We start from the raw sequence: 25,706 nt of genomic DNA on the forward strand, positions 1-25,706 counted from the left end.
AAAAACATCCCCATATCATCATTTTGTACCACCATGCTTTACTGTCTTCACAGTGAACTTTAGCTTTAATTCAGTGCTAAAGGGTCGTCTGACATACTGTCTATGGCCACTAGACCCAAAAAGAACAATTTTGCTTTCACCAGTGCACAAAATGTTACGCCATTTCTCTTTGGACCAGTCAATGTGTTCCTTGGCAAATTTTACCCCATTCAGGACACGTCTTTTTCTTAACAACGGGACTTTGCAGGGAGTTCTTGCTGGTAAATTGGCTTCACTTAATCATCTTCTGTACTCACTGGTAACTTCAGATGTTCCTTGATCTTTCTGGAGGTGATCACTGGCTGAACCTTTGCCATTTTGGCTATTCTTCGATCCATTCGAACAGCAGTTACATACTTCCTTCTGCATCTTTCAGGTTTTTTTGTCACTTCAAGGTATTTGAGATCAATTTAGATGAGCAGACGATAATTTGCTGCACTTCTCTGTATGTTTTTTTCCTCTACAATCAACTTTTTAATCAAAGTACGCTGTTCATCATTACAATGTCTGGAACAACCCATTTTACCCAGTATTTCAGAAGGGAATGCACTATGATCAACCTGTGCAACATTTGTCACCCTCCTATATTAAATAAGGGCCAAAATTGACACCCGTTTTTCTACAGAATGAATGACTTCACCAACTGAACTCCTCACTGCTATTATTTTGAACAAGCCCCTTTCAATCAATGCTTCGATTACTCAGAATGAGCAGCATGCATGTCCTAGTTGTTGGGTTTGTTTTGTTTTCATTACTCTACTACACTTTCAAGTAAATTATTTGCTATGTAGAAATAGCATTTCTAATAAAAACAGTGATTAATCAGGTTAAAGGTGTTGGACTGCTATTTTTGTGAACACCACTGTATATACAGTGAGGAAAATAAGTATTTGATCCCCTGTTAATTTTGTAAGTTTACCCCCTTACAAAGACTTGAACAGTCTATAATTTTTATGGAAGGTTTATTTTAACAGAGAGAGACAGAATATCAACAAAAAATCCAGAAAAAAAACATTAAATAAAAGTTATAAGTTTGTATAGTTTGTATTTAATTAAGGGAAATAAGTATTTGATCCCCTACCGACCAGCAAGAATTCTGACCCCCACAGACCGGTTATGTGCACAAAAGGCACATAAATTAGTCCTGTCCCTGTATAAAAGACACCTGTCACAGAATCAGTTTCTTCCATTCAAATCTCTCGACCACCATGGGCAAGACCAAAGAGCTATCAAAGGACGTCAGGGCAGATTGTGCAGATTGTAGACCTGCACAAGGCTGGAACATCAGCAAGAAGCTTGGTGAGAAAGAGACCATGCAAGATCTCACCTCGTGGGGTAAGAATGATTCTGAGAAAGGTGAGGTCAGCCCACAATTACACAGGAGGAGCTTGTCAATGATCTCAAGGGAGCTGGGAGCAGAGCTGGATATGACCCCAAGAACACCATCCCCACTGGGCATTTCTCTGCCTCCAAACACGGCAAGTAGAGTTGATCCCAAAGAGCTCAATTTTGGTCTCATCTGACCATATCACATTCTCCCAAGCTTTCTCTGAATCATTCTTTGAATCATTCATTGGCAAACTTCAGACGGGCCTGTACATGAGCCTTCTTGAGCAAAGGGACTTTGCGGGCACTGCAGGATCTCAATCCATTACGGCGAAGTCTGTTACTAATGGTTTTCTTGGTGACTGTGCTCCCAGCTCCCTTGAGATCATTGACAAGCTCCTCCCGTGTAATTCTGGGCTGACCTCACCTTTCTCAGAATCATTCTTACCCCACCAGGTGAGATCTTGCATGGAGCTCCAGAGCGAGGGCGATTGACTGTGATCTTGTATTTCTTCCATTTTCGAATTATCGCACCAACAGTGGTCTCTTCCTCACCAAGCTTCTTGCTGATGGTCTTGTAGCCCATTCCAGCCTTGTGCAGGTCTACAATCTTGTCCCTGACGTCCTTTGATAGCTCTTTGGTCTTGCCCATGGTGGTCGAGAGATTTGAATGGAAGAAACTGATTCTGTTACAGGTGTCTTTTACACAGGGACAGGACTAATTTGTGTGCCTTTTGTGCACATAACCGGTCTGTGGGGGTCAGAATTCTTGCTGGTTGGTAGGGGATCAAATACTTATTTCCCTTAATTAAATACAAATGAATTTATAACTTTTATTTAATGTTTTTTTTCTGGATTTTTTGTTGATATTCTGTCTCTCTCTGTTAAAATAAACCTTCCATAAAAATTATAGACTGTTCAAGTCTTTGTAAGGGGGTAAACTTACAAAATCAGCAGGGGATCAAATACTTATTTTCCCCACTGTATATATATATATATATATATATATATATATATACAGTCATGTGAAAAAGTTAGGACACCCCATGAAAGCCTTTGTCTTTTTGAACATATTTAAACATGAACATTTGAGCTTTATTTGAACAGTATGGAGAGATTGAGCTTATATAATTAAACAAACAAAAATGTTAAAAATTACTTAAGCTTAAATTGTCATAAGCTCAAGTTGTAAAATGTAATGAACAAAAATGGAAATTTATTGTGAGGAAAAAAGTTAGGACACCCCCACATTTATTACTACTTAAAATATCTAAAATTAGAATCCGGTGTACCACATCAGCTGCAATGATTAGACCATCGTTAGAGGACATTGGAGTTTTATTTAAACCTCAGACATTAGTTTGGTTTGCTCTTGATTGTTGAAGTGAGTGGTATCACCATGGTGAGATCTAAAGAGCTTTCTGAGGCCTTCAGAAAGAAGGTTGTAGATGCATATGAGTTTGGGAAGGGATTTAAAAAGACCTCAAAACAATTAGAAATCAGCCATTCCACTGTCCGGAAAATAATTTATAAGTGGAGAACATTTAAAACAACTGCCAACATGGCCAGGTCAGGCCGTCCTAGCAAGTTCCGCTCAAGAGCAAACCGCAAGATGCATAAAGAAGTCTCCAATAATCCTACAATGTAATTGCGGGATCTACAGCTAGCTTTTGCCACAGTTGATGTCAAAGTACATGCATCTCCCATCAGAAAGAGACTGCACAAGTTTGATTTTCATTGGAGGTCTACAAGAAGGGGAAAAAAAATATCAGGGCAAGACTAAAGTTTGCCACATAACACCTAGACAAAGACCAGGACTTCTGGAACAATGTGCTTTGGACAGATGAATCCAAAGTTGAATTATTTGGGCACAGTGACAGAAGACATGTTTGGCACAAACCAAACACAGCATTTGAGCACAAGAACCTTGTACCAACTGTGAAGCATGGAGGTGGAAATGTCATGGTTTAGGGCTGCTTTGCAGCAGCAGGGCCTGGCAAGCTCTCCATTATAGAATTCACGATGAATTCTTCACTGGGTGCTTAAGGAAAATGTAAGACCATCTTTCCAAATACTAAAGCTGAAGCGGAGGTGGACCATGCAACATGACAACGACCCAAAACATTGCAGTAAATCCACCAAGGAATGGCTGAAAAGAAAGAAATAGAGTTCTGGAATGGTCAAAGCCCGGATCTTAATCCTATTAAGGTATTATTCTGGGGGTGATTTGAAACAGGCTGTGCATGCAAGAAACCCCTCAAACCTCACACAGCTAAATAAATTAAATTCTGCAAGGAGGAGTGGGGAAATTTTTCTCCCAGTCGATGACAGGGACTGGTAGATGGTTTTAGGAAATGTCTAATTGAGGTTATTTCAGCCAAAGGGGGAAATACCAGCTATTAGGACATAGGGTGTCATAACTTTTTCCTCACAATAAATCTCCATTTTTGTTCATTATATTTTACAACTTGTGTTTAAAAGTATTTTTTTCCCGTTTTATTTGTTTAATGATAGTACTTGTTTAAATGAAGCTCAAATGCCCATATGTTTAAATATGTTCAAAAAGACAAAGGTTTTCATGGGGTGTCCTAACTTTTTCACATGATTGTATATATAAATTTTGACTCATCACTCCAGAGCACCTTCTGCCTCCACTAAAGTTCCTATGTTTTTTTTCATAGTTTAGTCACATGGCCTTGTTTCCATATCAAATTTATGGATTTTTTGTCTTCAATTCTTCCACGAAGATCACTTTTGGACAGACTTCTCTGTACCCTTGATGGGTCTACCTGGATCCCACTGGTTTCTACCAGTTCTGAGCTGATGGCACTGCTGTTTGGTATCATTGGTTAATTATAAACATGACTATAATCCTACAAAATCCTTGACTTTGCAAATGTTCTTTGCAAAGATGCTGTTTTAAAGGCAAAGGGTGGTCACATCATATGTTGTTTTGAATTAGATTTGTCTTTTGTTTATTCACTAACACTTCTTTTTTTGAAAGCATTCTTGCAGCATTTTTTCCACACCTGCCTAAAACTTTTAAACAGTACTGTACTTGTTTCACCTCACTGAATACTCAATGTAGACTGGAATTAATACTTACATAGTAATTGGAGATCAGTGCATTCACATAGTCCTAGGGAAAAGCAAAAATTATTGTCATCTACTTCAACACGTGAAACATTACATTTTCTGCAGATGTTTAATATAGGACCTTTGTTTATACAGAAAACACTCAGAACAGTCTTCATATAAATAATTTTATTCCAGTAGGTTGTATATCTATTTTGCTTTCTTACACTTGACAATTACTAATTAAGAGCAAACAAAGCACTCAATGACATGGGGTAAACAGCTCAAGGTAAAAAGGATCATATTGTTTCTGTGTCTGCAACAGCACAGTAATTTTGTCCTCAGGGTCAGGCATCCCAACAGCAACAGAAAAGCAAAGACTGCAGCAAACTGTACCAGTATCCTATAAATCTGTTGACAAATCACCCCAAATAATGCATACACAAAACAAAGGTATTCTGACAATGGTTCATTTTGTGCCCAGATATGGTTATGGTTTATGCACAAGGACAGACTCATTAAGGTGATTCTCAATTAAAATGTATCAAACATAGAAGCTGGTCTAAAATGTATGGTATTTTAGTACAGTATTTTAAAAAGAAGGTATTAGAATGAATGCAAACTGAATAGAAATTTGCTTATATTCTCTACACAGTGAATCATACCTTTTGATTAACTGGTGATTGCATTTTAAGCACCTACTTACTTAAAATGTCTTAAACAATAAGCATTATGTTTAACATAGTAGCTGCTGTCATTCAGCAACTGACCCACGTTAAGATCTGCAAACTTCTGTGTTGCTTTTTTGGCTGGCAGATGGGGCATGGGGGTGCACATAACTGATGTGTCAGACTGACAATCACCTGCACTTTGTATAGTCAAACCGGAAAGTCTGCACACCCCTTTCTCCATGTTTTATTACATTACAGACTCATTCTATAATAATGAACTTCATTTTTTGTCAAGAAATTCTACACAAAATAGCCCACAATGACAAAGTGAAAGCAGATTTTAGACATTTGTGCTAATTTATTAAAAATCTAAATGTAAAATATCATATCTACACAAGTATGCACACTCTTTGATATGACACCCAAAATTGAGCTGAGGTGCATTTTGTTTTCACTGATACTGCTTGAGATGTTTCTACAATTTAATTGGAGTCCACCTGTGGTAAATTCAATTGACTGGACATGATTGGGGATTGCCAACACCTGCCTATATAAGGTCCCACAGTTGACAGTGCATATCAGAGCAAACTCCAAGCCATGGGGTCAAAAGAATGATCTGCAGACCTCAGAAACAGGATTGTGTCAAGACAGATCTGAAGAAGGGTACAGAAAAATTGCTGTAGCTTTACAGGTCCCAAAGAGCACAGTGGCCACCATTATCTGAAAATGGAAGAAGTTTGGAACCACCAAAAATCTTCCTAGACATGGCCACCCAGCCAAACTAAGAGATAAAGGAAGACGAGCCTTGGCCAGGGAGGTAAGCAGGAACCCAAGGGTCACTTTGACAGAGCTCCAGTGTATCCTTGTGGAGATGGGAGAACCTATCAGAAGATCAACCATCCAGGCAGCACTCCACAAATCACGCCTTTATGGTAGAGTGGCCAGACGGAGGCCACTCCTTAGTGAAAGGCACATGACAGCCCGCTTGGAGTTTGCCAAAAAGCACCTAGAGGACTCTCAAACCACGAGAAACAAGATTCTCTGGTCTGATTAAACCAGGCACCGCTCATTACCTGGCTAATACCATACCTACAGTGAAGCATGGTGGTGGCAGCATCATGATGTGGGGATGTTTTTCAGCAGTGGGACCAGGGCAACTAGTCCTGATAGATGGAAAAATGAATGCAGCTAAGTACACCAAGATCCTTGAAGAAAACCTGCTCCAGAGCGCTCTGGCTCCAGACTGGGGCGAAGGTTTACCTTCCAACATGACAACGAACCGAAGCACACAGCCAAGAGAACAAAGGAGTGGCTTCGGAGAAAGTCTGTGAATGTCCTTGAGTGGCCCAGCCAGAGCAGAGACCTTAATCCAATCAAACATCAGTAGAAGGAACTGAAAATGGCCGTGTACCGACGCTCCACATCCAACCTGACGGGGCTTGCAAGAATATGCCAACAGGAATGGGCAAAAATGTTCAGAAACAAGTGTGCCAAACTCGTAGCTTCTTTTCCAAGACGACTTGAAGCTGTAATTTCTGCCAAAGGTGAATCAACCAAGTATGAGGCTAAGGGTGTGTACAGATATGTAACCGCTAAATAAATGATTTTTGTCAATGAAATAAAAATGCATATTTTCTAAACCCTGTTTTCACTTTGTAATCATTGGCGATTGTGTGTAGATGTTTGAGGCAAAAAAAAAAAAAAAACTCAATCTATTATACAGGGTGGGCCATTTATATGGATACACCTAAATAAAATGGGAATGGTTGGTGATATTAACTTCCTGTTTGTGGCACATTAGTATATGGGCGGGGGAAAACTTTTCAAGATGGGTGGTGACCATGGCGGCCATTTTGAAGTCGGCCATTTTGGATCCAACTTTAGTTTTTTCAATGGGAAGAGGGTCATGTGACACATCAAACTTATTGAGAATTTCACAAGAAAAACAATGGTGTGCTTGGTTTTAACGTAACTTTATTCTTTCATGAGTTATTTACAAGCTTGTAGAATGAGTCTGTAACATAATAAAATGTGGAGAAGGTAAAAGGGGTGTGCAGACTTTCCGGCTTGACTGTAAGTGTTAATTTACTCCAGGTGGAAGCCCTTCTGTTTTTCACAATTTCTCCCTCTCAGTTTCACCAACCCCTTTGTCATCACACCCGCTTTTCTCTGAAGCTGTTATGCTGGGCCGCTCGGTCTAGTCCGGGCAGGTGAGAGATGCAAGCATACTTTAGCTTTCGGTGGGACTCCAGTGTTGCAGCATTTGGGGCCTCACTATGGAACTGTCTTGGTAGAGCTGATGTGGCGCCAGAGGCGGTGTGACGTTGAGAAGACTCTATCCATAAATCAACATTATGCACAAGGAGCACCTGTTGGAAAGGTAGAGTGCATGGCCGAACTGATCCCAATTTTTTTCTGTTTCTGAGAGCTTGCTTGTTACAGATGGCCAGAGTAACTTGTCATATTGTAACATCCAGTTCTCAGTTCTGGACTATCCCTGTTCAATTCACTTTCTCAGTTGCGGGCTGCGGATGTTTTTGTGTCTTCCATTTGTTACTTAGTTTCTATTAATTTGGCCATATCTTTTATTTGCAACTATCCCCTTTTTTGTTAGTGCATTTTAGCCACGGTATTGTTCAACTTTGGTTAAAGCATTCGCACCTGGGTTTTATTTTCATTCTTGCAGGTGAGTGGACTCACCTCGCGAATAAATCGCGAGGTATAAAGACATCAAACACTTACCATTTTAAGCTTAGCTACGTTCTCTTTCACAGTAAGACCATTGACAGTTCCAGAGATTGATAGGAAAAGACCAAGAAAACATGGAGCAAAGCCCACCTGTGAAGAAAGATGTTAATTAGAGATTGCAGGTCACCTGCCATATTATTGATAAGACACAAGCTTTTGTACATTTATTGTATAACAGCAAAGTGCAGATAGACATGCAGTCGTTCCAAATGAACTACACACCCCATGAACTACTGCGCCCACACAGCTGAGCAATGTAAAGTCATGTTTTCAGCTCACTGGTAGTGCTGAGTCTTTGTACCTTACTAGAATATGCTGATTAGGTAGATGGCCAATGTTGCATTCAGCTTTCATATTTCAGAGAGCTGAAGGAGCCGTCATCCCCACTTCCTCTCTGTCTCTTCTAGTAAGGACAGGAAGCAATGGTCTGTGATTGTGTGGTGGCGAGTCAATGGATAGAGTAGCTGATGTGTTATGCCAGATCAAAGTCCCCCCAACACTCTTGCCACTTTTGTCCTTACCGATAGTTTATTTTATAGATAGCTTTCACTCCTCAGCCTTTCTGGCTCTAATACCCTTTGTTCTTTTTTCTGCCAATTTGCTGTATCAAATCCTGTGTCCTGTGGCTCTCTTTCTTATTTTTTCCGTATTAGCCTTTCAGTTAGAATTACTGCTTCTTTATCTTTTAGCTTTCTTTGGTTCTGATTGTGTTTAGCCACTGAACTTGGGTCCAGAATCAGCTTGTTGGTCACTGTGTAGACTTTCCACACCGCTTTAAGCTACATATGGACAGGAGAGATATGGAGTCAAGAAATCCCTAGAGCACAGGAACACCATTTTGGACCCCCACGAGCAGGTGATTAAATAGATCCTGTGCCAGCTGAGTCTTGGTCACACGTTTCTTTCAACTTTATCACAGAACTACCACTCTCTCAGGGCATCACCATAATTTTTATCATGACCAAAACATCCCTTGGGCAAAGGTGTGTCCTATATTCTCCTAGAAAATGTGGTCAGATTTCCTGGCTTGCCCAGTGACCTGGTGTCAGTTCAGAGAACCCAGTTCCCCAGGCAGTTCTACAAGGCCTTCTGAGAGCTCTTGGAGGCCTCCATCAGCCTGTCCTACAAATGTCACACTTAATCCAATAGACAGACACAGAGGGTCAATGAAAAACTGGAGTGGACACCCCTTTGTCCCCTATCCTGGGCCAAACACCTGCTATAAGTGGAGTAGGTGAACAATACCCTCTGACATTCACCCCAGGGTACAGTGCTGTGAAAAATTATTAATATTAAAAAAAGATAACCCAAGTAAACACTTTTTTAAAATTATGGTTAATTGAAGGGCATACGCCTGGCCCATTGTAAAAAAGTAATTGCCCCCTTAGCCAAAAAAATCAACTATTTAACCAAAGTGAACTGACAACTGGGTTCAATTTCACTATCCACACCCAGACAAATTTACTGCCAAACCTGTTAAATCTAAACATCAAACCTATTATAAATAATGACATAAAATAAATTGTCTAGCAATGTGAAGCAAGTTAGAAAGTCCTTAAACCAGCACATGAAGCCATGTTTGCAAGAGATTCACATGCAAAACAAAGTCACTGAAATCTGAATATGGTTACAAAGCCATGGCTAAAGCTCTGGGACTTCAATAAGCCACACTAAGAGCCATTATCCACAAATGAAGAAAACTTATATAGTGGTGAACTCCCCAGGCATTTTCAAGTTTGAGTTAATTGTTATTCAAACAGTATGAATACCATATATTTCTCTGTCTAGACATGACAGTTGCCCAAAGGACCATCATCAACACCCTCAACAAGGAGGGTAAGCCACAGAAGGTCATTGTTCAAAAGGGTGGCTGGTCGCGAAGTGCTGTATCAAAGCATATTAATGGACTTGTAGTGAAAATGTGGTACTGATAGGAAAAAATGTGGTAGGAAAAGATGCACGAGAAACAAAAGCTCAAAAGCTCAAAAACTACTGAGGTGCAGGTGTCAGTGCATCACGACTTACTAAACTTGCATCTCAACATGCTCAAATACCAGGTATTATGTAGGCATCTGACTTTTTGACCGACAGTTTATGCTTTCCAACAACCCAGGCATTAAACATTAGTTGTAAGTACTTATGAAATAAGTTTTCTTGAAATGAGTTCGCTTAAGGCAAGACTATGATGGAATTTCCCACAAGATGCTGAGAACATATATGCAGAGGTAACTATAAATGGCCCAAACAACTACAGCGGTTGTCCCATTGTGATGGTTGTGTTAATACATCTTTTTGTAGCCCTTTTTAAATTATTTTATTTACAGTGCTGCTTTGCTGACCTCTAGTAGCCCCATGCATTGCATTCTCTGTGAATAAAAAAAACCCCCACTTTGTTTCAAATGTTGTCTTGAGATCTCATTACACTTCCTCTTCTGATCACACACACTGACATAAGCTTTTATCTTGTCAGCTGGGCAAAAGTAGATCATAATGTTTTCCCTTTTTTCTGGTGTATAACTCTAAACTTCTTAAAAGCTATATTAAACCAGTCAAGTAAATAGAATAGCCTTTAAATGTATAATGTATTGTTATAATATATAATGACATAATACAGTATGTATCACTCAAACTTTAAAATGCGTTAAAGGTTGTAATAGTCACACAGTGACACAATGTATGATGTACTATACCTGTATTACAGAATAAGGGTCCTACACAGTAAAAATGATATAAAAATATGGTAAATGTCAATTTTAATATAATAAACATATTAGTTACCTAGTGACATGATATATTATAGAAAAAGGGCCTTACAGTATGGGTGCAGCAATAAATCATACAACAAATGTAACAAAATCCAAAAATTGTTAAATGTACATTTTAAAAGGCTGTAGATCAACACAGCATGTCACTATCAAAAATAGTGTTATTTCAACATTATACCAACAACACCAAAGCAAGCTGGAAGCGGAGCTATATACAGTGGGGCCAAAAAGTATTTAGTCAGCCACTGATTGTGCAAGTTCTCCTACTTAGAAAGATGAGAGAGGTCTGTAATTTTCATCATAGGTACACTTCAACTATGAGAGACAAAATGAGAAAAAAAATCCAGGAAATCACATTGTAGGATTTTTTAAGAATTTATTTGTAAATTATGGTGGAAAATAAGTATTTGGCCAATAACAAACAAGCAAGATTTCTGGCTCTCACAGACCTGTAACTTCTTCTTTAAGAAGCTCTTCTGTCCTCCACTCGTTACCTGTATTAATGGCACGTGTTTGACCTCGTTATCTGTATAAAAGACACCTGTCCACAGCCTCAAACAGTCAGACTCCAAACTCAACCATGGACAAGACCAAAGAGCTGTCGAAGGACACCAGGAAGAAAATTGTAGACCTGCACCAGGCTGGGAAGAGTGAATCTACAATAGGCAAGCAGGTTGGTGTGAATAAATCAACTGTGGGAGCAATTGTAAGAAAATGGAAGACATACAAGACCATTGATAATCTCCCTCGATCTGGGGCCCCACACAAGATCTCATCCCGTGGGGTCAAAATGATCATGAGAACGGTGAGCAAAAATCCCAGAACTACACGGAGGGACCTGATGAATGACCTGCAGAGAGCTGGGACCAAAGTAACAAAGGCTACCATCAGTAACACACTACGCCGAGAGGGACTCAAATCCTGCAGTGCCAGGCGTGTCCCCCTGCTTAAGCCAGTACATGTCCAGGCCCGTCTGAAGTTTGCCAGAGAGCATATGGATGATCCAGAGGAGGATTGGGAGAATATCATGTGGTCAAAACCAAAATGGAACTTTTTGGTAAAAACTCAACTCGTCGTGTTTAGAGGAAGAAGAATGCTGAGTTGCATCCCAAGAACACCATACCTACTGTGAAGCATGGGGCTGGAAATGGTTAAGGGAAGAATGAACGGGGCCATGTATCGTGAGCTTTTAAGCCAAAACCTCCTTCCATCAGTGAGAGCATTGAAGATGGAACGTGGCTGGGTCTTCCAGCATGACAATGATCCCAAACACACCGCTCGGGCAACGAAGGAGTGGCTCCGTAAAAAGCATTTCAAGGTCCTGGAGTGGCCTAGCCAGTCTCCAGACCTCAACCCCATAGAAAATTTGTGGAGTCCGTGTTGCCCAGCGACAGCCCCAAAACATCACTGCTCTAGAGGAGATCTGCATGGAGGAATGGGCCAAAATACCAGCTACAGTGTGTGCAAACCTGGTGAAGACTTACAGGAAATGTTTGACCTCTGTCATTGCCAACAAAGGTTATGTTACAAAGTATTGAGTTGAACTTTTGTTATTGACCAAATACTTATTTTCAACCATAATTTACAAATAAATTATTTAAAAATCCTACAATGTGATTTCCTGGATTTTTTTTTCTCATTTTGTCTCTCATAGTTGAAGTGTACCTATGATGAAAATTACAGACCTCTATCATCTTTCTAAGTAGGAGAACTTGCACAATCAGTGGCTGACTCCAAGATGAATCCAAGATGGCGGCGCGTTAACACGCAGCGGCCGCTCTGGGGTCGAAAAACGGTGTTTTTTTGTTGTTTTCAGGAAAAGTTTGTAAGTTTGTTTAGGACAGTCTTGTTTATAAACGTATGGAAACCACTTTTGACTTAGTTTACAACCGCCAGACACTGCTACAATTGAGAAAACAGTCAGAAACCAACCTGCAAGATGATCTGCAGCGAACTCTGCATGAACTCTGCCTACTTCGCGAACCAGGCCTGCAGTCCTCGGTGTTACCTGAAGCAGGTGACCGGGGGAGGGGGCGCCGCAAGCGGTGCTCGAGGAAGCAGAAGCGTGGAAAGCGAGCCGGGGTCCGTGCTAGGCTAAAAGCTAACCCAAGCCGGCCGGCTCTACCATCGTTATTCCTCGCAAATGCATGCTCTCTGGAGAATAAACTGGACTGTATCAGACTTCAGCGAACTACCCAATGTGAGTACAGGGACTGTTGTGTTTTAATTTTCACTGAAACATGGCTTAGCGACAACATTCCAGACAGTGCCATTCAGCTAGACGGGCTAGCATCGTATCGCGCCGATAGAAATGCAGCCCAGTCCGGTAAAACACGAGGAGGAGGCGTTTGTGTTTACATTAACACCGAATGGTGCAAGGACTCTGTGCTTGTTGTGGCGTACTGTTCTCCGATGGTGGAATTTGCTATTGTTAGATGCAGACCTTTTTATTTACCACGGGAATTCACCAGCGTGCTTATTGTCGCGGTGTATCTTCCGCCCAGCGCGAACGCGAAGGAAGCATTGAGCGAACTTTACAGAGCCATCAGCGAACTGCAGAACACTCATCCAGACGGGCTGTTTATTATCGCTGGGGATTTTAATCATGCAAATCTCAAGTCTGTTCTCCCTAAATTCCATCAGCATGTGGACTTTGCTACGAGAGGAGCGAACACGCTGGATAATGTTTACACGAACATTGCCGGTGCGTACCGGGCGGAGCCCCGCCCCCACCTCGGATACTCAGACCACATCTCTGTAATGCTAATTCCAGCATACACTCGTCAGGCGCTCCAGATCTGTACAGAAACAGGTGAAAACCTGGCCAGAAGGATCCATCTCTGCTCTTCAGGACTGTTTTGAGTGCACTGACTGGGACATGTTTAGGGAGGCTGCAACATACGGCGATTACACTGATCTAGAGGAGTACACGACTTCAGTGACCTGCTACATCAGCAAATGCATTGAGGACGTCACTACCACTAGAACCATCACTTCCAGACCCAACCAGAAGCCGTGGATGACTCCAGAGGTGCGTGCACTGCTGAGGGCCCGAGACTCCGCTTTTAAAGCAGGTGACCAGCCGGCTCTGAGAACAGCGAGAGCCAGACTGTCCCGGGCAATCCGAGAAGAAAAGCGCGCACATGGCCAGAACAGCCACAGCCACTTCCAGAACAGCGGTGACACACGGCGCTTGTGGCAGGGCATCCAGGCCATCACCAACTACAGGACGACTCCACCCGTCTGTGACAGTGATGCCTCCCTTCCAGATGCGCTGAATGACTTCTACGCTCGGTTCGAGGCGCAGAACAACATGTTGGCGAGGAAGATGATCCCACCTTGTGACGACCAGGTGCTTCGTCTCACCACAGCGGACGTGAGGAGAACTCTGCACAGAGTCAACCCACGGAAAGCTTCTGGACCAGACAACATTCCTGGCCGAGTGCTCAAAGGATGTGCAGACCAGCTGGCAGATGTATTCACTGACATCTTCAACATCTCCCTGAGCAGCGCCATCGTTCCAACGTGCCTCAAGATGACCACCATCGTACCTGTGCCAAAGAAGTCATCTGTGTCATGCTTCAACGACTATCGTCCCGTAGCACTCACGCCTATCATCATGAAGTGCTTCGAGAAACTAGTCATGAGGCATATTAAGACACTACTGCCTCCCACCATGGACCCACTGCAGTTTGCGTACCGTCCTAACCGCTCAACGGACGACGCCATATCCACTACACTTCACCTGCCTTCTACACACCTGGACAGAAAGAACACTTACGTCAGGATGCTGTTCATAGACTTTAGCTCAGCATTCAACACCATCATTCATCAGCATCTAATTGGAAAGCTGAGCACGCTGGGCCTGAACACCTCTCTCTGCAACTGGATCCTGGATTTCTTGACTGAGAGACCTCAGTCCGTCCGGATCGGTAAGAACACCTCCAGCACCACCACACTGAGCACCGGCGCTCCCCAAGGCTGTGTGCTCAGTCCACTGCTGTTTACTCTGCTTACGCACGACTGTACAGCAATGCACAGCTCGAATTCCATCGTTAAGTTTGCAGACGACACATCAGCAACAATGATGAGTCAGCGTACAGAGAGGAGATACAACATCTAACGGACTGGTGCCAAGTCAACAACCTGTCTCTGAACGTGGATAAAACCAAAGAGATGGTCATTGACTTTAGAAAGACACTAAGGGACCACTCCCCACTGCACATTGACGGCTCATCTGTTGAGATCATCAAGAGCACCAAATTTCTCGGTGTTCATCTGGAGGAGAATCTCACCTGGACCCTCAACACCAGTTCTATCACCAAGAAAGCCCAGCAGCGTCTCTACTTTTTGAGAAGACTGAGGAAAGCTCATCTGCCACCCCCCATTCTCACCACGTTCTACAGAGGAACAATCGAGAGCATCCTGAGCGGCTGCATCACCGTCTGGTTCGGAAATTGTACTGCGTCGGACCGCAGGACTCTCCAGCGAGTAGTGAGGACAGCTGAAAAGATCATTGGGGTCGCTCTTCCATCTCTCACGGACATTTTTAACACCCGCTGCATCCGCAAAGCTCTCAGCATTGTGGACGATCCAACCCATCCATCACATGGACTTTTTACTCTGCTCCCGTCTGGGAGACGATACCGCAGCATCCGGACTAACACAACCAGACTGTGTAACAGTTTTATCCCTCAGGCAATCAGACTCCTCAACTCAGTACTGTAACAATTTCCTCCGGAAATTTTCTGCTGACACACACTAACCTGTATTGACTATGTTACTTGCATTTTTTGCACACCTCCTGGAACTGAACAAGTAATTTCTGCACCTTACTTGTATTTTTGCACCTTATTTACTTTTTAGGCACCTTATCGGCATTGCCAATTTTACGCTGCTAATGTACATGTCACTACCTCATGAACCATTGTACCATCTATTCACCATCATGTACTAACACTTGTCTTTAGTCCTGTCTTCTAATTACTTGTTATATTAGGGATAATTAGGAATATCTTTTGTAGTTATTTATTATAGGATTTTTTGTATTTATTGTTGTATTTTACACTGTTTTGTATTGTCTTGCACTTTTTGTACCGTGTTACACCGTGATCCTAGAGGAACGCTGTTTCGTTTCAATATGTACTTGTATGTAGCTGAAATGACAATAAAACCTCTCTGACTCTGACTCTGACTAAATACTTTTTGGCCCCATTGTACAATCACCCACTTTTCAACAACAGATCTGTGGTCATGTTGTACAATAGAGCAATACCTCAGCATAACAGTATAATAATTGTATTATATAAGGGAATTGTATAATACTTACATAATAAAATGTTATGGTTTTTGGCATCAGCGTTCTGTTTTTACTACGTTGCAGTTTGCACAATTAAAACGGTTTACATTCTGCAGCTGTTGCATGCATATTCATACCTTCATATATTGAGTTATTTTGTGGGGCCAAGCAAAACTTATAGTTCTCAAAACCTCTATTATATATACACATGATGAAATGAAAATGCTTTATATTCTATATTCTATGTACTCTTCAAAATAGAATACGCCAAAGACCTATAAAAATTCCAGTCATAAAAATAAAGTATCTATCTATCTATCTATCTATCTATCTATCTATCTATCTATCTATCTATCTATCTATCTATCTATCTACCTACCTACCTACCTACCTACCTACCTACCTACCTACCTCCTACCTACCTACCTACCTACCTACCTACCTACCTACCTACCTACAGTGGGGCCAAAAAGTATTTAGTCAGCCACTGATTGTGCAAGTTCTCCTACTTAGAAAGATGAGAGAGGTCTGTAATTTTAATCATAGGTACACTTCAACTATGAGAGACAAAATGAGAAAAAAAATCCAGGAAATCACATTGTAGGATTTTTAAAGAATTTATTTGTAAATTATGGTGGAAAATAAGTATTTGGTCAATAACAAACAAGCAAGATTTCTGGCTCTCAAAAACCTGTAACTTCTTCTTTAAGAAGCTCTTCTGTCCTCCACTCATTACCTGTATTAATGGCACCTGTTTGACATCATTATCTGTATAAAAGACACCTGTCCACAGCCTCAAACAGTCAACCATGGCCAAGACCAAAGAGCTGTCGAAGGACACCAGGAAGAAAATTGTAGACCTGCACCAGGCTGGGAAGAGTGAATCTACAATAGGCAAGCAGGTTGGTGTGAATAAATCAACTGTGGGAGCAATTGTAAGAAAATGGAAGACATACAAGACCATTGAAAATCTCCCTCGATCCCGTGGGGTCAAAATGATCATGAGAACGGTGAGCAAAAAATCCCAGAACTACACGGAGGGACCTGATGAATGACCTGCAGAGAGCTGGGACCAAAGTAACAAGGCTACCATCAGTAACACACTACGCCGAGAGGGACTCAAATCCTGCAGTGCCAGGCGTGTCCCCCTGCTTAAGCCAGTACATGTCCAGGCCCGTCTGAAGTTTGCCAGAGAGCATATGGATGATCCAGAAGAGGATTGGGAGAATATCATGTGGTTAGATGAAACCAAAATGGAACTTTTTGGTAAAAACTCAACTCGTTGTGTTTGGAGGAAGAGGAATGCTGAGTAAACACCATACCTACTGTGAAGCATGGGGGTGGAAACATCATGCTTTGGGGCTGTTTTTCTGCAAAGGGGACAGGACGACTGATCCGTGTTAAGGGAAGAATGAACGGGGCCATGTATCGTGAGATTTTAAGCCAAAACCTCCTTCCATCAGTGAGAGCATTGAAGATGGAACGTGGCTGGGTCTTCCAGCATGACAATGATCCCAAACACACCGCTCCACGGACTCCGTAAAAAGCATTTCAAGGTCCTGGAGTGGCCTAGTCAGTCTCCAGACCTCAACCCCAGAGAAAATTTGTGGAGTCCGTGTTGCCCAGCGACAGCCCCAAAACATCACTGCTCTAGAGGAGATCTGCATGGAGGAATGGGCCAAAATACCAGCTACAGTGTGTGCAAACCTGGTGAAGACTTACAGGAAACGTTTGACCTCTGTCATTGCCAACAAAGGTTATGTTACAAAGTATTGAGTTGAACTTTTGTTATTGACCAAATACTTATTTTCAACCATAATTTACAAATAAATTATTTAAAAATCCTACAATGTGATTTCCTGGATTTTTTTCCCCTCATTTTGTCTCTCATAGTTGAAGTGTACCTATGATGAAAATTACAGACCTCTCTCATCTTTCTAAGTAGGAGAACTTGCACAATCAGTGGCTGACTAAATACTGTTTGGCCCCACTCTATCTATCTATCTATCTATCTATCTATCTATCTATCTATCTATCTATCTATCTATCTATCTATCTATCTATCTATCTATCTATCTATCTATCTATCTATCTATCTATCTATCTATCTATAAAAAGAAATACCGTGACATACCGTGAAACTGTCAGAATTCTTAAAAATACTGCGATACGAATTTTTGGCCATACCACCCAGCCCTAGTATGGATTAACTGGTAAGGAGAACAACCATTAAAGGTGGACTTAAAAACAGGTTAAAACTGTGGGGTACAGTGCAATGGAAAAGGATCATTTGACATCAATTACAGCTGCAAGTCTTCTCGGATAAGTATCTTCAAGCCTCATCAGATTTTGTGGTAAGGTTCTGTGAACTGCCATCTAAAGGTCTTTGTACATATGTTTGATATGGGGTAAATCTGGTCTTAGTTTGGCCACTTAAGGACATCTCCTTAAGTGGCCAAACTAAAGACCAGATTTACCCCATTTCAAACATACAGTGTATCACAAAAGTGAGTACACCCCTCACATTTCTGCAAATATTTCATTATATCTTTTCATGGGACAACACTATAGACATGAAACTTGGATATAACTTAGAGTAGTCAGTGTACAGCTTGTATAGCAGTGTAGATTTACTGTCTTCTGAAAATAACTCAACACACAGCCATTAATGTCTAAATAGCTGGCAACATAAGTGAGTACACCCCACAGTGAACATGTCCAAATTGTGCCCAAATGTGTCGTTGTCCCTCCCTGGTGTCATGTGTCAAGGTCCCAGGTGTAAATGGGGAGCAGGGCTGTTAAATTTGGTGTTTTGGGTACAATTCTCTCATACTGGCCACTGGATATTCAACATGGCACCTCATGGCAAAGAACTCTCTGAGGATGTGAGAAATAGAATTGTTGCTCTCCACAAAGATGGCCTGGGCTATAAGAAGATTGCTAACACCCTGAAACTGAGCTACAGCATGGTGGCCAAGGTCATACAGCGGTTTTCCAGGACAGGTTCCACTCGGAACAGGCTTCGCCAGGGTCGACCAAAGAAGTTGAGTCCACGTGTTCGGCGTCATATCCAGAGGTTGGCTTTAAAAAATAGACACATGAGTGCTGCCAGCATTGCTGCAGAGGTTGAAGATGTGGGAGGTCAGCCTGTCAGTGCTCAGACCATACGCCGCACACTGCATCAACTCGGTCTGCATGGTCGTCATCCCAGAAGGAAGCTGACGCACAAGAAAGCCCGCAAACAGTTTGCTGAAGACAAGCAGTCCAAGAACATGGATTACTGGAATGCCCTGTGGTCTGACGAGACCAAGATAAACTTGTTTGGCTCAGATGGTGTCCAGCCTGTGTGGCGGCGCCCTGGTGAGAAGTACCAAGACAACTGTATCTTGCCTACAGTCAAGCATGGTGGTGCTAGCATCATGGTCTTGGGCTGCATGAGTGTTGCTGGCACTGGGGAGCTGCAGTTCATTGAGGAAAACATGAATTCCAACATGTACTGTGACATTCTGAAACAGAGCATGATCCCCTCCCTTCGAAAACTGGGCCTCATGGCAGTTTTCCAACAGGATAACGACCCCAAACACAACCTCCAAGATGACAACTGCCTTGCTGAGGAAGCTGAAGGTAAAGGTGATGGACTAAACCCAATTGAGCACCTGTGGCGCATCCTCAAGTGGAAGGTGGAGGAGTTCAAGGTGTCTAACATCCACCAGCTCCGTGATGTCATCATGGAGGAGTGGAAGAGGATTCCAGTAGCAACCTGTGCAGCTCTGGTGAATTCCATGCCCAGGAGGGTTAAGGCAGTGCTGGATAATAATGGTGGTCACACAAAATATTGACACTTTGGGCACAATTTGGACATGTTCACTGTGGGGTGTACTCACTTATGTTGCCAGCCATTTAGACATTAATGGCTGTGTGTTGAGTTATTTTCAGAAGACAGTAAATCTACACTGCTATACAAGTTGTACACTAACTACTCTAAGTTATATTCAAGTTTTATTTCTATAGTGTTGTCCCATGAAAAGATATAATAATATATTTGCAGAAATGTGAGGGGTGTACTCACTTTTGTGATACACTGTATGTACAAAGACCTTTAGATGTACAAAGACCTTTAGAGACTTGCCCAAAGCCACTGCAGTATAAAATGACATGGCAGTCTGAGTCTGTGTGTATCCTGGAGAAGGTTTTCTTTAAGGATGTTCCTTTATTTTGCTGGGAACACTCAGATATTAGATATTAATTTATATTCTTCACCTGAACTATGCCCTGCCATAATTCAGATTGCAACAAGTGGATTTCAGTTGAGTTCTAGGCACAATTCAAAAATAATTAGAAAAATAATAATTATAAGAAAACAGGACACTCCTGAGCACAACTTTTTTGTTTTTTAATCTATTTAAAATATGCAACACAATAAGGTGCCCAAAAAGTCCAGGGGTCTGAATACTAACTGAATCCACATTATAAATGTTTCTATACAGACAGACCAAACATATTAATTATCTTTTTTGTTCATGAGTGGTAAACACACTGTTTTTCCATAACAAATATTTTTCTTTTAAATAAAAAAAATAAGAAAGCGTACCAGAAAATCCTAACTGGAGTAAAAGCACAAAAGACTTATGAGAGCTGATTACATTTCATACCTGGTCTATCAGCATTTTCTTTAGGGCAGAACTTTTGGTCTCCCTGATTACAAGTCTGTCAAGTACCCTGTACCATCCACCAATGACTGGCCCCTGTAACAAACACAGCATTTACATTTTATCAATCAACATGCATAAACATTCATTTAAAATGTAAAAAATTGCAATAGTAGTAAGTTTAGCACTCTGTAACCAGCAAAACATCAAATCTATAATGCTGGGTGCATGCAATACAGGTAATTAAGTTGGAGCAGTTGTAGTCATCATTACTGGCACCCCTGAATTTTAAGTACACCTTTTAAACAAAGGACAAAATCAAACTAACGTGTGATAAATTAGAAATTAGACTCACCGGTCCCCACCTTGTCAGTGCTCACAGGACTTTAATTAGTCTACAAATGGTTGCGCTGATGCTAAAAAAGGCCACTTTTATTCCCTGTTCCTTGTTCACAATGGCAAACACGAGAGCTCGCTAAGCAGACCATAAATGTTATCACCACCAATCACAAACAGTCTGAAAGGCACAAGACTTTTTCAAAGACCTTGGCATTCTAGCTTTAACATTTTACTACTCATGAAACAGTCAAGAACCTTTCAGGTGGTGGAAACAGGAAACTTGATAAGAGAAAGGTGGCAAAGAAATCACATACAACATCACAACACCACAGAGTTGTCTAGGTCTGAACTCATCTCAGATGGCCCAAAAGTGAAGTTCTGTGCTGTGGTAATAATTGTCTACATTTGAGCTTTGTTGTGAGCAAAAAAGACACATAGATCTCTGTGCCATTAATGAAAAGGACCATCCAAGCTGTTATCAGCAAATGTCAAAATCTGTCATGGAATGGGAATGTCCACAGCATTGGACTTGCAAATGTGTGAAGGTATCATTTAGAAGTGGGGCGAAGCGTTGACATAATCGATTACAGAATTTTGTCGATTTGTATAACATGCGTCGATGAGTCACAAAGATGGCTGCGCCCACTGAAAACATGGATTTCTCCAGGGAGCAAGCTGTGGTTAAAAACTTGCACATGGGCATCTAAAGTGTGGGAATGTTTTAGACAGACCCAACAAAGTGGTGCTCTGTAAGTTTTGCAGAGTGGAAAAGGTTTATCACAGCTGTACAACTGCTATGCTTGCGCACTTGAAGCCCAAGCATCCTGGAGCGCTTTTTTAAGATGGCAGCAAAACAGCACCATACGTTCTGTTTACTTGTTTTCTCCGCCCTAGCATTATATACTGGGTTATTAACACATGTAGCTAAGGTGCTTATGTTAGTAGTAGTTACTACAGTCAAGCCGGAAAGTCTGCACACCCCTTTCACCTTCTTCACGTTTTATTACATTACAGACTTATTCTATAAAATTGAGTTCATTTTTTCACAAAATTCTACTCAAAATAGCCCACAATTGAAAGCAGGTTTTTAGACATTTTTATGCTACTTTATTAAAAATTAAAATGTGAAATATCATATGTACACAAGTGTGCCTTTGATATGACAGCTAAAAGTGAGCTGAGGTGCATTTTGTTTTCACTGATACTGCTTGAGGTGTTTCTACAATTTGATTGCAGTCCACCTGTGGTAAATTCAATTGATTGGACGTGATTGGGGACTGCCAACACCTGCCTATACAAGGTCCCACAGTTGACAGTGCATATCAGAGCAAACTCCAAGCCATGGGGTCAAAGGAATTATCTGCAGATCCCAGAAACAAAATTGTGTCAAGGCATAGATCTGGAGAAGGGTACAGAAAAATTGCTGCAGCTTTACAGGTCCCAAAGAGCACAGTGGCCACCATCATTCGTAAAAGTTTGGAACACCAAAAATCTTCCTAGACCTGAGAACTGAGCGAAGACGGGCCTTGGCCAGGGAGGTGATCAGGAACCCGAGGGTCACTCTGACAGAGCTCCAGCGTGTCCTTGTGGAGATGGGAGAATTTATGAGAAGATAAACCATCCAGGCAGCACTCCACAAATCACGCCTTTATGTTAGAGTGGCCAGATGGCACATGACAGCCTGCTTGGAGTTTGCCAAAAAAACTCCCAGCCTGCTTGGAGTTTGCCTGCTTGGAGTTTTGAAACCAAAATTAAACGTTTCGGCCTGAATACCAAGCGTTACGTCTGAAGGAAACCAGGCACCGCTCATCACCTGGCTAATGCCATAGCTACAGTGAAGCATGGTGGTGGCAGCAGTTTTTCAGCAGCGGGACCGGGGCAACTAGTCCTAGTGAAAGGAGCTGAACGTAATAAAACATGAAAAGGGTGTGCAGACTTTCCGGCTTGACTGTATAAAGTTGATTTTTTAACTGTCTTCATCGGCCCATGTTAAAAGTAATTTCTGCACTGTTGCTGTTGTGGTAAAGTAATACAGCACCATGCGTTATGTAAGAACGTCATTTGGCTGTTTAATATTTTTCTGTTTACTTTGATGGCCGCATAAGAGTGAGAAAATAGCTTAAACTAACATTAGATCCTGTCGCTACAGCCCGTAAATCATTTCAATTATCTTCCTTGAACTACATTAATGCAAAAATACATTTACCAGTGATTATCTTAACTACATATTACACCGGAATAAAAAATAAATCCAATTTATAAGCATTTTAAGTTTTAAGTCTGGTTTTTAAGTAGAATATTAATAATCTATTTCAGGTAAAGAGTTGCTATGACAAAGTGATAAAACTGTCATAGCAATTAGAGTTTGAGCACAGTGGTAATGTGGAAAGTAGACTAATTTTGCATTATGTATCTCTTTTTAAGAGTCAAGCAAAGAAGTGTGGAGAACTTTTTTCACAAAAGAAACCATGCACGCCCCAGATGGCTGCTGAGCTTTCTGACAATTTCTTCCAGATGTTTGTTAATAAAAATAGAGTATTATTAAAATGGCACCAATTTTTACTGTAAAACTAATTTATTTTGGACTGTTGGTATTCATCTTAAAAAATGACATGAAAGTGACTAGGTTATTCTATTTATTTTGTTGTTAAATATATTCCTGTATTCCTTTTACTTGAATTTTACAAGATTTTATGTCTGTATAAAAAAGGTACCTTTCAGGATTTTTTAAGTGCATATTGTGTTGAGAGAAGATTAAATGGAATTTTATTACAACCCCAAATCAGAAAAATTTGGGACAGCATAGAAAATGCAAATATTAAAAAAAAAGTTTCTTACATTTATTTTGACTTTTATTTGATTGCAGACAGATTGAACCTGAGATATATTTTGATGTTTTGTCTGCTCAACTTCATTTCATTTCATGTTAATAAACCCCCATTCCTGCATTTCAGGCCTGCAACACATTACAAAAAAAGTTGGGACAGTAACGCATTTACCACTTTGTAATGTTGCCATTCCTTTTCACCACACTCAAAAGACGTTTTGGCACCGAGGATACCAAGTTATCTAGTGTTTCAGGTTTCATTTTGTCCCATTCTTCCTGCAAACACGTCTTAAGATGTGCAACAGTACGGGGTCGTCGTTGTCACATTTTTCATTTCAAAATTCTCCACACATTCTCTATTGGGGACAGGTCAGGACTGCAGTCAGGCCAGTCCAGTACCCATACCCTCTTCTTCCGCAGCCATGCCGTGTAACATCTTTTTTCAGAAAGTCCATACAGTTTATACAAACAGCCAATTGCAAATCAGGTTTATCAGCAACATTTATGAACTTTCAGCTATTTGCAGTAAACCGGTCAAACAATAAAAGTCAATTTAAATAGCTTAACACAACTAAAATAAGTGGTTTCTCCAAATTCTATACAAAATGCCACTTTTAATCACTATTGCAGTCCCAGACTTATTCAAACCTGCCTCACAAGCATCTTTAATACTTTAGTACTGGTGTTAAAGTCAAGCAACTGTGACAGCCACTCCAGAATTTTCCAGGACTTCTTCTGAAACAAAGCCTTGGTGGACTTTCAGGTATGCTTGGAATTGCTGTCCTGTTAAAAGCTCATTCTTCTTCTTTCAGCTGCTTCCGTTAGGGGTTGTCACAGCGGATGGTTCATCTCCATCTTGCCTTGTCCTAAGCATCCTCCTCTGTCACTCAACCACCTGCATGTCCTCCCTCACTACATTAATAAATCTCCTTTAGGCCTTCCTCTTCTCCTCCTGCCTGGCAGCTTCATTCTCAGCACCATTCTCCCAATATAACACTCATCCCTCCTCTGCATATGCCCAAATCATCATTCCTCTAAACTACACTTTGCCTCTAAAACATCCTACCTGCAATGTCCCTCTATTAAACTCATGCATAATCTTGGGGTGGGGGGGTGTTTGGGGGTGAAAAAGGTTGAGCACCGCTTACCTGGAGGCTGCAGTAATTACAACTGTGCTGACTGGACAAAGCACCTGCATGTCTACCACATCACTATTAATTCAAGAACATAATTACATCTGCTACTGGAACTGTGTTTATTAATAAACGTAAATAGTGACATGCTATACTGAAAATGTATCAAACAGCATGGAAAATCTTTTAAAATAAAACTTAAAATTTAGCAGTGGTAGTACTGAAAGCTGCTTATCCAGAAATGTTATTCAACTACATCCCTTCAATTTAATCTGTGGAACTAAGCTCATTTTATTGATGATTACATAATCAAAGTCATCAGAATGTCTATTTCAACCCGTTTCAACGCACTTAGTTAAAGAATTAAACTGTGCCCTTATAGAACCTTTGTGTACTATTATAAATATGTCTCTTAGCCTTGGATATTGTTAGAAATTCAGCATACAGGAGTCAGGAGACCGGGTCTTCAGGAGTAGAGTAGTTTATTAACACGTACAGATGTATGGACGCAGCTTGGAAGACAAACAGAATCTAACTAGACATATTTTTGGGGACACTTTATCTACACTAGAAATGAGGGGAGGTATTAAGAAAAAGAGGAAGTTAAGGGGGAAAGGAAACGGCAATGGAGAGGGGGGCTACGAAAGTCTGGTGAACAAAGATTGGGAAAGTGTGAATACAAGATACAAGAGGGGGGCAGGATACAAGATGACAAAAGGTGTGAGGAGACAGGATTAGGTGTGTGTAGGAGACAGGGAGTGGGGGTAATACAGGATATCAAAAAGGAAGGTTCATTTCAATATCCAAAAGGTGAGAAAAGGGAATGATTTTTCTT

At 41.1% G+C, this 25,706-nt stretch overlaps 1 protein-coding gene across 2 annotated transcripts in view; it reads right to left on the minus strand.

Moving 5' to 3' along the window:
* mpv17 (mitochondrial inner membrane protein MPV17) overlaps positions 1-25,706 on the minus strand; it is a 109,739-nt gene that overhangs the window by 12,299 nt on the left and 71,734 nt on the right. Inside the window, exons 4-6 of one of the 2 annotated variants that reach the window (XM_063001982.1) lie at positions 20,576-20,668; positions 7,854-7,949; positions 4,472-4,504 (exon numbers count right to left, since the gene is read on the minus strand). In XM_063001982.1, coding sequence (XP_062858052.1) covers positions 4,472-4,504; positions 7,854-7,949; positions 20,576-20,668 — 222 coding nt within the window. The remainder of the gene's footprint in view (positions 1-4,471; positions 4,505-7,853; positions 7,950-20,575; positions 20,669-25,706) is intronic. The other variant, XM_063001983.1, reaches the window with a different exon arrangement.

This window comes from Trichomycterus rosablanca, chromosome 9 (genome assembly GCF_030014385.1).
Source record: "Trichomycterus rosablanca isolate fTriRos1 chromosome 9, fTriRos1.hap1, whole genome shotgun sequence".
Classification (NCBI taxonomy): domain Eukaryota; kingdom Metazoa; phylum Chordata; class Actinopteri; order Siluriformes; family Trichomycteridae; genus Trichomycterus; species Trichomycterus rosablanca.